Below are 12,306 nucleotides of genomic sequence, written 5' to 3' on the forward strand. Positions count from 1 at the left end.
TAGTGTAACTGACAGTTAGACTTACAGGTTATGTCGTTGTCTTTTGTTTGAATTGTTTACGTGTCCGCTGTGCGGGGGAAATGATAATACAAGCGGAACTACGTAGCTAATACTGTTGTAACGGGGATCCTTATTGTAGCAACACACTTTTGGAGGGAAGGCAATCCTCCCAGCTAAGTTTTCATGTCATCGGGTGTAGTTCATAAAGGTTGAAGAGTGTATGTTAGGATGAAGTGTGAATTCATGCCAGGAATAATAAGTGTGAAGTTTGATTTCCTCCCTTCTGTAATAAGCAGCCAATGAGGTATTTTTTCCTTTATTCATGTGTTTAATCTGAACCCGTAATAACGCCGGTTAAACTGTTATGTATGTAAGCACTTCAGAGTTATATCAAGCTTAACTGTATTTTTTATTTACTTTATAGTTCTCACGGAAGGTGATAATTCTGACTAAAACTACAGAATAAAGCCGCCACTTAAAATCAAGGAACGGTTGTGCTCGTGGTTACTGAAGGGAGCTACACATAGTACAGTCAAAACACCCCTGGAGACCAAATACCTCCCACATAGTACAGTCAAAACACCCCTGGAGACCAAATACCTCCCACATAGTACAGTCAAAACACCCCTGGAGACCAAATACCTCCCACATAGTACAGTCAAAACACCCCAGGAATAATATAGTACAGTCAAAACACCCCTTTGACCAAATACCTCCCTTCATAGTACATCAAAACAGCCCCTGGAGACCAAATTTTTCCCCATTTACATTCACACCCCTGGAGTTTAATCTCCCACATAGTACAGTCAAAACACCCCTGGAGACCAAAACTCCCACATAGTACAGTCAAAACACCCCTGGAGACCAAATACCTCATAGTACAGTCAAAACACCCCTGGAGACCAAATACCTCCCACATAGTACAGTCAAAACACCCCTGGAGACCAAATACCTCCCACATAGTACAGTCAAAACACCCCTGGAGACCAAATACCCCCACATAGTACAGTCAAAACACCCTGGAGACCAAATACCTCCCACATAGTACAGTCAAAACACCCCTGGAGACCAAATACCTCCCACATAGTACAGTCAAAACACCCCTGGAGACCAAATACCTCCCACATAGTACAGTCAAAACACCCCTGGAGACCAAATACCTCCCACATAGTACAGTCAAAACACCCTGGAGACCAAATACCTCCCACATAGTACAGTCAAAACACCTCTGGAGACGAGTTATACTGTTGTCCTTCCAGATCTGGACAGACTGTCATGAAATTAAAATAACAGTCATAACCAGTTTTTTTTTTTTAACACATTTGTGTAGAACTTCAATACAAAGTCAGGGCAAACCTGCAAATGAAGCACTAACTTAATTTCCTATAGGCTATAAGGACATCAACATCATACACTCAATGTCAACAGCCCACAGTCCAGTGCCATACTGCATAAATCAGAATTTTGACTGCTACAGAGTTAAGTAGTCACCTAAAAACTGAACTCCAAACGTTAGTCTCCAGTGATGGTCAAGTGCCTATTCTGAGTGACAGGAAATAGACTTTATGACAAAGTTAAACATAACAACGTCCTGTGACCTATTGACCACTGCATATGAGTCAAATGGCGAGAGGTCAGTAGACAACATGAGTTGATGTGCAGCCAGAAACCACAGGCATTGTTCTGGACCATACTCCTTTCTAGTACTTGTATTTATTGGTCTGGTTAAAAACATTGACCAGAAAAAAAATGTACCACAATAAATCGACAACTTTTCAAATGAGAAAGAGTTGCCTCCTATATTTTCTGACGGGTTTCCTGAATTTCTCACCTACTTATATAACTGAAAAAAAGACACTTAAAATGGCGGATTGTGTGTCATGCAACTAGGTAGGGCTGGCACAATTACCATATAACTGACGATTCTGGATCAAGACTGTCATGAAATTAAAATACTAGTCAATAGTTGTTTTTTTAAATACAATTGTGTGGAACGAACAGCTAACTGAAGACAGGATGTCCAGGCATTTGTGTGGAACGAACAGCTAACTGAAGACAGGATGTCCAGGCATTTGTGTGGAACGAACAGCTAACTGAAGACAGGATGTCCAGGCATTTGTGTGGAACGAACAGCTAACTGAAGACAGGATGTCCAGGCATTTGTGTGGAACGAACAGCTAACTGAAGACAGGATGTCCAGGCATTTGTGTGGAACGAACAGCTAACTGAAGACAGGATGTCCAGGCATTTGTGTGGAACGAACAGCTAACTGAAGACAGGATGGCCAGGCATTTGTGTGGAACGAACAGCTAACTGAAGACAGGATGGCCAGGCATTTGTGTGGAACAAACAGCTAACTGAAGACAGGATGGCCAGGCATTTGTGTGGAACGAACAGCTAACTGAAGACAGGATGGCCAGGCATTTGTGTGGAACGAACAGCTAACTGAAGACAGGATGGCCAGGCATTTGTGTGGAACGAACAGCTAACTGAAGACAGGATGGCCAGGCATTTGTGTGGAACGAACAGCTAACTGAAGACAGGATGGCCAGGCATTTGTGTGGAACGAACAGCTAACTGAAGACAGGATGGCCAGGCATTTGTGTGGAACGAACTGCTAACTGAAGACAGGATGGCCAGGCATTTGTGTGGAACGAACAGCTAACTGAAGACAGGATGGCCAGGCATTTGTGTGGTTGAGTCCGTTTCTGCCGTAACATGGACTCTTAACGTGATGAAACTTTGTTGATCCTTGCTAAAACAAGCAAACTAGACTTTGTTTGCCTAGGCAATGCCTCCCACAATGCAGCAGCACACACAGAAATAGAATGAATAGAACTTGGAACCTTTAACCCTGGCAAACTCATGGGTACACACAAAATGACTGCCTGATATTGTGATGCAATGTAGAATGTTCATTCAAATGATGATGACTGATGTGGCTCATGCAATGGAATGTATTTTTTGTACTGTCAGTTCGAGTTGACTCAACAAATATTTTAGCACATATTCTACTTCCTGCTTTGCTTCTAAAAAACAATGGAATTGTCATGGAAACGCTGGGGGGGGGGGGTGAGATTCTGTCTCCTCATTGTCCCTCTGTAAAATTAGCCTACATTTAGGCTATTAGTTATATGTGTATTTCACAATATGTTAAGGTAAAAATCAGAGTATAACGCCTGTATGGATGTCTACCCCAACACATGTTCATGCCATCTTTACCAATCAACTGCATTACAGTTAAAAACGACTAACTACCACCACCCATTTCTGTATGCTAGCTATGCTAACCAGCTTACTGTATACAAACGGGAGTTAGCATTTAGCAGTCTCTCCTAAACCTGAAAAGAGACAGCTTCTACATGTTATGCAGCGAAAACAGACACTTTGTTAGATAAGATTTGTTGAATGTGTGCCAATCTGGTCAATGTAACATCTGCATTCTATTATTGACCTCTACCGATTTACCTCGTCACTGCATCCGTGGCCAGTCCACACTTAAGCCATCATTGACTTGAATGGGTTTCCCCATTTTATTCATTATATTTCTATGGCAGAACATGCAGTCAGAAGAGGAGGAGAAAATGTGTGTAAATGTTTTAGTTTTTTCCCCGAACGGTTATTACAGACACCACAGTCATTTGGTTGGACAATTACAGTCCTCCCAAATTCCATGATCGTCACAGTCCCACGTGCAACACTGAAAACAGTGAAAACACAATGGCTTAAAAGTATTTATTCTAAGGATTAAATCCAATGAACAACTGCTTATGTAAAAAGGGCTTCACAAAATACATTTGATTGATTGATAGCACCATGCTAGCTTAATTGATTGGTAGCACCAAGACATGGCAGTAGAAAAACATTTTCATACTGAGATACATAAATGTGTACTCCACCCTTACCTTGTGACTGGGCCCAGGCGGGAGTTGGGGCGGGAGGGTGTGTGTATGCTGTGTGATGGTGGCAGGATCTCTGGCCACCACTAGATCCACCCTGTCCCCAGGCTGCTGCAGGAGAGCGATGGCCTGATGCTGGGTGACACTCTGGTCCAGGGGCGTCCCGTTGATCACCAGGATCTGGTCGTTCTCCTGTATGCGCCCATCCCTGCCGGCACACAGAACACAAATCAATCAAATGTATTTATAAAGCCATTTGTACATCAAAAATGGTCACTAAGTATTTTTACAGTAACCCCGCCTTGATCCCAAAGAGCAAGAAAACCCAAAAGGTGTATTTTTATTTTTTATATATTATAATGTACTTTTTGACCCCCTTTTTCGTGGTATCCAATTGGTTGTTAAGAGTCTTGACCCATCGCTGCAACTCCCGTACGGACTCAGGGGAGGCGAAGGTCGAGAGCCGTGCGTCCTCTGAAACACAACCCCGCCAAGCCACACTGCTTCTTGACACAATGCCCACTTAACCCGGAAGCCAGCCGCACCAATGTGTTGGAGGAAACACCGTACACCTGGCGACCGTGTCAGTGTGCATGCGGCAGGAGTCGCTACCAAGAAGTGTATCTTGTATGTTTTTTTTCATTCACGTTTACTGAACCAGGAAGTATTTTTAGAAGATTCTCACCTTTGCTCGTATAACTTTTTCTAGAACGGTATGAGGTCTGTGTATGTCATTTTTGGCAGTGCCTTTACAAGCTGTGCTAATTTAACTACAAATGTAACTGCATACTCTTTGTTGTTAACATAAGCTGATAGAAGCATTTATGATTGTTGAGTGCATGCATGCTCAATTAAAAAAAAAAAAATCCTTTAAAAAGGGGCTCTAATACGAGCTGTCAAACATTCTAAATCAGCATGAGTTATCCTTGACTAATATTGTGTTGGCTTGGTAAAGAGATTGAGGAGGAGGAGCTGGTGAGAGAGTAGGCGGTACCTGTGTGCGATGCTCCTAGGCTGGACGTGTCTGATGAAGACCCCGTGGTCCCCTGTCCCTTCGGCCCTTAGGCCCACCACACTGAAGCCCAGGCCCCCAGACAAGGGCTTAGGCAGGCTGACGTGCTCTGTCTGCCTCCCCTACATCACAAGAAGACACAGTGAATGAATAGGTAATGAATTAATCATCACAGTCAAAACTTTAAAATAAAAATCCAAAAACACTCAACACTCCCCAACATTGCATTGGTGGGGGAAAAATCTGAAATCAGGTCAAAATTTACACATTGCAAATACCCAGGGAAAACCTTTAGCTACACTCACCAGCCAGTTTATTAGGTACACACATCTAGTACTGGTTCAGACGCCCCTTTGCCTCCAGAACAACCTGAATTATTTGTGCATGGATTCTACAATTCGGAAACGTTCCACAGGGATGTTGGTCCCTGTGGCATATTGGACGGCGGTACACAACCACCACCAGCCTGTACCGTTAGCACCAGGCAGGATGGGTCCATGGACTCATGCTGCCTGCGCCAAATCCTGAATCCTCCAGACAATGTTTTTCCACTCCTCTATTGTCCAAGGTAGGTGATTACGAGCCCACTTGAGCTGCTTCTTCTTGTTGTTTTCCGCTGATAGGAGTGGAACCCAGTGTGGTCGTCTGATGCAAAATCCCATCAGTGACAAGAATTGACGAGTTGTGCGTTGAGATGACGCTGGGAGAATTTGCCATTCTCTTTCATCAACAAGCGGTTTTCTGGATGTTTGGATGTTTTTTGTTTGTCACACCATTCTCTGGAAACCCTAGACACTGTGGTGTGTGAAAAGCCCAGGAGGGTGTCAGTTTCTGAGACGCTGGATCCGGCACGCCTGGCATCGACGATCATACCACGCTCAAAGTCGTTTAGTTAACTCGTTTTGCCCATTGTAACGTTCAATCGAACAGTAACTGAATGCCTTGATTCCCGTCTTCCAGCTTTACATAGCAAGCCACCTAATAAACTGTCCGGTGAATGTATATCTCCACCAACAGCAGTAGGCCTACATAATCAACAGGGAAGCTTGGTGCTTTCCCAGAAGCTTGGCTGGTGTGTAAAACGCACAAATTCAGGCAAACAAATATGTATGTCGCATAAAAAAACTTACCTCATTCTTACAAATATATAGATATTACTGCATTAGAGATAGAGTACACATATGTTTCGGCTTTACAGCCTTCTTCAGTGTGTAGGTACAATGTTATTTCATTCAAAACAGCATTTGTAAAGAACTACAGATGAACAGCAGGTGTTTCTAATCAGGGTTGACACTCATCTGCCAATCAGGGAAGTGGCTTTTCTACCCTAACTGTATTCAAATGAGTCACAAAGAGATACAGAATTATAGGTTATGAGAGCAGGCACGAAGGGCAACTCACAAATCAATTGCCCCAGATGTCTGCTCACCTAAATACATCACATCATGAGATCGCCCACCACAAAGGACATCATGCACAGTCGTTCATAAACATGTGGGACCAACTCATAAGCTAAATGCAAAATCTGATATGGACAGTGTTCTTGTATAACAGTCTAAATGTGGCTCGTAGGAAGGAGGTGAAATCGAATTCTTTGTTTAAACCGTGTGGAGATAAAGAATGTGATTTATATAGCCACAGTATTTTGTTGTCATAGTTACCTCCTCTACGTGCTGGATGAACTTTTTCCATCCCGACTCAACACAATTCATTAATAGAATGATTCTATTCTATAAAGTGTCTCGCAACTGGCGAGGTGATATCTTGACGTCTAATAGCGGATTTATGTTCTCCAAGACGTCCTTTCAAGGCGCGGGATGTTTTTCCAATATAAAATCTTACTACAAGAACACTAACATATAAATAACTCCTTTAGTAGTGCAAGTTATACACGACTTTATCTTATAGGTCCTAGAAGTCTGAGGGCATACAAAGTTAAAACATTTCCTTATGGTGCAACAAGAGACACACGATCTACAGGGGAAGCATCCTTTTCTCTCTGACCCCGTCTGATTTAACCAATATGTTGGATTGGCAGATGAGCGGAAACCCTAATTAGAGGCACCAGCTGCTCATCCGTTGTTCTTTGTAAATGCTGTTTTGAATTAAAGAAAATTGTACCTATACACTAAGGAAGGCTGTAAAGCTGAAACATCTGTGTACCCTATCCCTGATGCAGTAAAACAATTAAAAGCATTTAACCTCTGTTTTCCCTACATAAAACACCCAGGTAAAACTATTTAAACCCATATTGTCTTGATTCTCCACCAATTACAGCACACCAACACACAAATGACAGTCTACTCTAAAACCATCATCTCTCCACCGTGAAGTATCCTAGCTAGCTGTGACCATAGCATCAGGTGGGCGGTGTGTGTGGGCAGAACCGGTGCAGCCGCCCACCTTAGCGGAGGTGCAGAACCATCTCTGGAGCTGGTCGGGGGAGGCAAGGGACGAGCCGTTGGACAACACAGTGCCGGGGCTGGACGTGCACAGGCTGCTGGCTGAGCGGCTGGCACTGACAATCAGCTGGCCCTTCCTTGAGAAGCTGAAATCACTGCAGGTGTCTGGAGGCATGCAGTTCAGCTGGGGGGGAGGAGACGAGGAAGAGAGGGAGGTTTGGTATGTCATTTAACAGTGGAGGAGGATACAAAGAAAGCTAAGGTAGAGCTGCTTTGTTTACTGTTTACAAAAATTCAGTAGAATCATTTAATTTAATGTGATTGTGAACTAAGATAGTTCAGAGACATCTATTTCGATAAAGCCACACAAAAAGTCTCCAAGGAAACGCAGACATTCTAAGCTGCTTTCGTTCACCAACAACCGTAAGACATTCTTTCACATATTAGCACTACTGTAGGGTAGAGGGGGGGGCAATAAAATCCTCTGCAGCAGCTCTGGCCGGTCCCAAACAGGTACTGCATTAATGACTCACATTGTGGAAAGTTATCAGTCTCCTTGCTCATTTTGCCCGGGCTGACGACGCAGCCTTCCTCCACCATTTCATCAATACATCTCGGACAAGGCACTTACTCAAGCCCCGCCAGTAGATATTAAAGCTTGATAGATGCACAGAAAAGCCCCTCCGCATTGCTATCACGCCATACGTTTTTACCTGAAGCATTCATAGACACTCGGCTGACCTTCGCAGCACTTAGAATATGAAGGCAGGCATTGGTTATTGCCATTATCTTAATTTGGCATGTGGATAGTTTATTTTAAGGGTTCTTTTTTTACGTCAATAATAATGCAACCTGAATACAAATGAATTGGAGTGTGGCTGGGCGGTTTTTCCCATGGCTCCTTTTAAACACAAGTAAAAGATTTAGAATGCTGTGTTCTGTAGACTTAAAGCACACTGACATTGAGTGGTTTTACCATTTCATCACAATCTGAAATGTTACATATTCCAAAACCAGGTTTATTTGTTGCTAAAGTGCTGTGAAAGTATTTGCCCCCTTTCTAATGATCTTCTTCTGCATATTTTTTTATACTATATGTTATCAGATCTTCAACCGTAACCTACTGTAATGTTTTTTTTTTCCACCTTTATTTAACCAGGTAGGCAAGTTGAGAACAAGTTCTCATTTACAATTGCGACCTGGCCAAGATAAAGCAAAGCAGTTCGACAGATACAACGACACAGAGTTACACATGGAGTAAAACAAACATACAGTCAATAATACAGTATAAACAAGTCTATATACAATGTGAGCAAATGAGATGAGAAGGGAGGTAAAGGCAAAAAAGGCCATGGTGGCAAAGTAAATACAATATAGCAAGTAAAACACTGGAATGGTAGATTTGCAATGGAAGAATGTGCAAAGTAGAAATAAAAATAATGGGGTGCAAAGGAGCAAAATAAATAAATAAATTAAATACAGTAGGGAGAGAGGTAGTTGTTTGGGCTAAATTATAGGTGGGCTATGTACAGGTGCAGTAATCTGTGAGCTGCTCTGACAGTTGGTGCTTAAAGCTAGTGAGGGAGATAAGTGTTTCCAGTTTCAGAGATTTTTGTAGTTCGTTCCAGTCATTGGCAGCAGAGTACTGTAAGGAGAGGCGGCCAAAGAAAGAATTGGTTTTGGGGGTGACTAGAGAGATATACCTGCTGGAGCGTGTGCTACAGGTGGGAGATGCTATGGTGACCAGCGAGCTGAGATAAGGGGGGACTTTACCTAGCAGGGTCTTGTAGATGACATGGAGCCAGTGGGTTTGGCGACGAGTATGAAGCGAGGGCCAGCCAACGAGAGCGTACAGGTCGCAATGGTGGGTAGTATATGGGGCTTTGGTGACAAAACGGATTGCACTGTGATAGACTGCATCCAATTTGTTGAGTAGGGTATTGGAGGCTATTTTGTAAATGACATCGCCAAAGTCGAGGATTGGTAGGATGGTCAGTTTTACAAGGGTATGTTTGGCAGCATGAGTGAAGGATGCTTTGTTGCGAAATAGGTAGCCAATTCTAGATTTTACTTTGGATTGGAGATGTTTGATATGGGTCTGGAAGGAGAGTTTACAGTCTAACCAGACACCTAAGTATTTGTAGTTGTCCACGTATTCTAAGTCAGAGCCGTCCAGAGTAGTGATGTTGGACAGGCGGGTAGGTGCAGGTAGCGATTGGTTGAAGAGCATGCATTTAGTTTTACTTGTATTTAAGAGCAATTGGAGGCCACGGATGGAGAGTTGTATGGCATTGAAGCTTGCCTGGAGGGTTGTTAACACAGTGTCCAAAGAAGGGCCAGAAGTATACAGAACGGTGTCGTCTGCGTAGAGGTGGATCAGAGACTCACCAGCAGCAAGAGCGACCTCATTGATGTATACAGAGAAGAGAGTCGGTCCAAGAATTGAACCCTGTGGCACCCCCATAGAGACTGCCAGAGGTCCGGACAGCAGACCCTCCGATTTGACACACTGAACTCTATCAGAGAAGTAGTTGGTGAACCAGGCGAGGCAATCATTTGAGAAACCAAGGCTGTCGAGTCTGCCGATGAGGATGTGGTGATTAACAGAGTCGAAAGCCTTGGCCAGATCAATAAATACAGCTGCACAGTAATGTTTCTTATCGATGGCAGTTAAGATATTGTTTAGTGTTAGATAATGTTAGATAAGTGAGTGAACAAGTAACACAAATGACATACCTATTTCATTAACAAAATTATTCCTCTGTGTGAAAAATGTATTGCCCCCTTACTCTCAATAACTGGTTGTGCCACCTTTAGCTGCAATGACTCAAACACTTCCTGTAGTTGTTGATCAGTCTCTCACGTCTCTGTGGAGGAAGTTTGGACCACTCATCCATGCAGAACTGCTTTAACTCAACAACATTTGTGGGTTTTCAAGCATGAACTGCTCTTTTCATGTCCTGCCACAACATCTCAATTAGGATTAGGTCTGGTCTTTCACTTCCATTCCAAAACTTCGAATTTTTGCTTTTTAGCCATTTTCATGTAGACTTGATTGTGTGTTTTGGATCATTGTCTTGCTGCATGTAAGCTCAAGCCCACATATAATAGCAGAACAGTTGGCTTAATCATAGGATAATCATGTGGCCACATGGGGTGGCAGGTAGCCTAGTGGTTAGAGCGTTGGGCCGGTAACCGAAAGGTAAAAATCTGTCGTTCTGCCTCTGTGCAAGGCAGTTAACCCACTGTTCCCAGGCACCGAAGACACATATGTTGATTATGGCAACCCCCCGCACCTCACTGATTCAGAGGGGTTGGATTAAATATAGAAGACACAATTCAGTTGTATGCATTCAGTTGTACAACTGACAAGGTATCCCCCTTTCCCTCACTAATGAAATTTCCTGTGCTATTCACAAGCCATGGGTCTTAATATTAGGTTTTCCCTTTCTCTGCAGGTATTCAGCATTACCTGGTCTTTGAGTTGTTTGATTGAATGCTGCAGCGTGAGGATGTGTCCTAGCAGTGGGCTCTGTAGAGCATCCCTCAGCACCCCCAGCCTCTCACTGTGGGTCCACTCCTCCCTCTGGGCCATCTTGGCCTGCAGCCGCTCCAAAGCCTGCAATACCTGCTGGCGCTCCACTGTGGAGACTGACACACACACACACACACACACACACACACACACACACACACACACACACACACACACACACACACACACACACACACACACACACACACACACACACACACAGTTGCTTATGAAAAAGTTCATTTGTATCACATTTATATCCAGTACTGTTCATAAAACAGTTCAATAATGGGAGCAGACTTAAATGTACCTGTTGGGACATTTTCATACATTGTCCTAACTCGGTCTCAGAGTATCTTTGTGATGCAGCCTGTGAGGAAGCAGGGCAAGTTTACATGAAAAACAAAGCTCATAACAACAATTCTAATCATCTTTAGGCAGATGATAATGTATCGAATAAAATGCCTATCAAGAACAATTAGTGATCGCCTCGGAGTACAAGGCCGTACTGCTTTTGAGCTGGGTCCATCAAGTTGGCTAAGCATCATCACAATTACAGCCCTTTTGCAACACTTCACAATACAACACTAAAAGTATACGTTCAAATCTTTGAGAAATACACAAATGGTCCTTCTGTCAGTCAGCAAGCCATTAGCATGGGTTAACTATTTACATAGCCAGTGGTAAACAAGTTTCGACAGGTAAACTAAGCCACGTTTATATTTGCCAAGTAACACAAATGCCACAGATGTCTCAAGTTAACAAACCACAGCAAATGTGTTAGCTAAACCCAAAAGAAGATAAAACTAGCTAACTAGCTACTAAATTATCTAGCTAAAGGAAGATATATGACTTTGTTCCAACCTACCGGTACAGCGGAAGTTAATAAATGAACCCGCCCCTTACCTGAACCAGGATGTAAACTTTTAAAAGAATCAGTGGGGCGAGAGAAAAAAAACGAACTGGAGAAGCTGCTCCACAAAAAATCACTGAACTATCACTTTATTTGTGAGCAAGGATTAAGCTGCGAGAGCCCTCTAAATGTAGAGATGTAGTTAACGTTAGCAAACACTTGCTTTGCTTTACAATCAGCAGGTGCACATCATCATCTCTTTCTGTCCAGCGAACTAGCATAGCTAGTCTAAATCTATGAACTAAACTTTTGTTTTAAGTAAGTGTAGGTTCTCTTTAACAGGACATCAAATAACTTCATAAAACAACTTTTAAATGAGCTTCTCGAAATGTTCCGCTAACTTCAGTGAGTCAGCTAGCTACAGTCAGTAGCTTGCCAATTTAAATGAGTCAGCTGCTGTTTAGCTAACATTAGCCAGCTGTTGCGATACAGAAACTGATTTGCTAGCTAACATGTTTTTGCATACTATTTTTTATTTTATTTCACCTTTATTTAACCAGGTAGGCTAGTTGAGAACAAGTTCTCATTTACAACTGTGACCTGGC

At 42.9% G+C, this 12,306-nt stretch overlaps 1 protein-coding gene across 1 annotated transcript in view; it reads right to left on the minus strand.

Moving 5' to 3' along the window:
* The window catches only part of LOC112238525 (inaD-like protein), a gene marked incomplete at its 3' end in the record, with an annotated part of 94,182 nt that extends 82,499 nt beyond the window's left edge, over window positions 1-11,683 (minus strand). The window contains 5 exon segments of the mRNA XM_042322985.1: window positions 3,906-4,107; window positions 4,894-5,033; window positions 7,315-7,497; window positions 10,786-10,964; window positions 11,159-11,683. Of these exon segments, the coding sequence (XP_042178919.1) occupies window positions 3,906-4,107; window positions 4,894-5,033; window positions 7,315-7,497; window positions 10,786-10,964; window positions 11,159-11,180 (726 nt within the window).
* Between the last annotated feature and the right edge of the window lie 623 nt (window positions 11,684-12,306).

The sequence above is a fragment of the Oncorhynchus tshawytscha genome, linkage group LG06, assembly GCF_018296145.1.
Source record: "Oncorhynchus tshawytscha isolate Ot180627B linkage group LG06, Otsh_v2.0, whole genome shotgun sequence".
In the NCBI taxonomy this organism is placed as follows: Eukaryota; Metazoa; Chordata; class Actinopteri; order Salmoniformes; family Salmonidae; genus Oncorhynchus; species Oncorhynchus tshawytscha.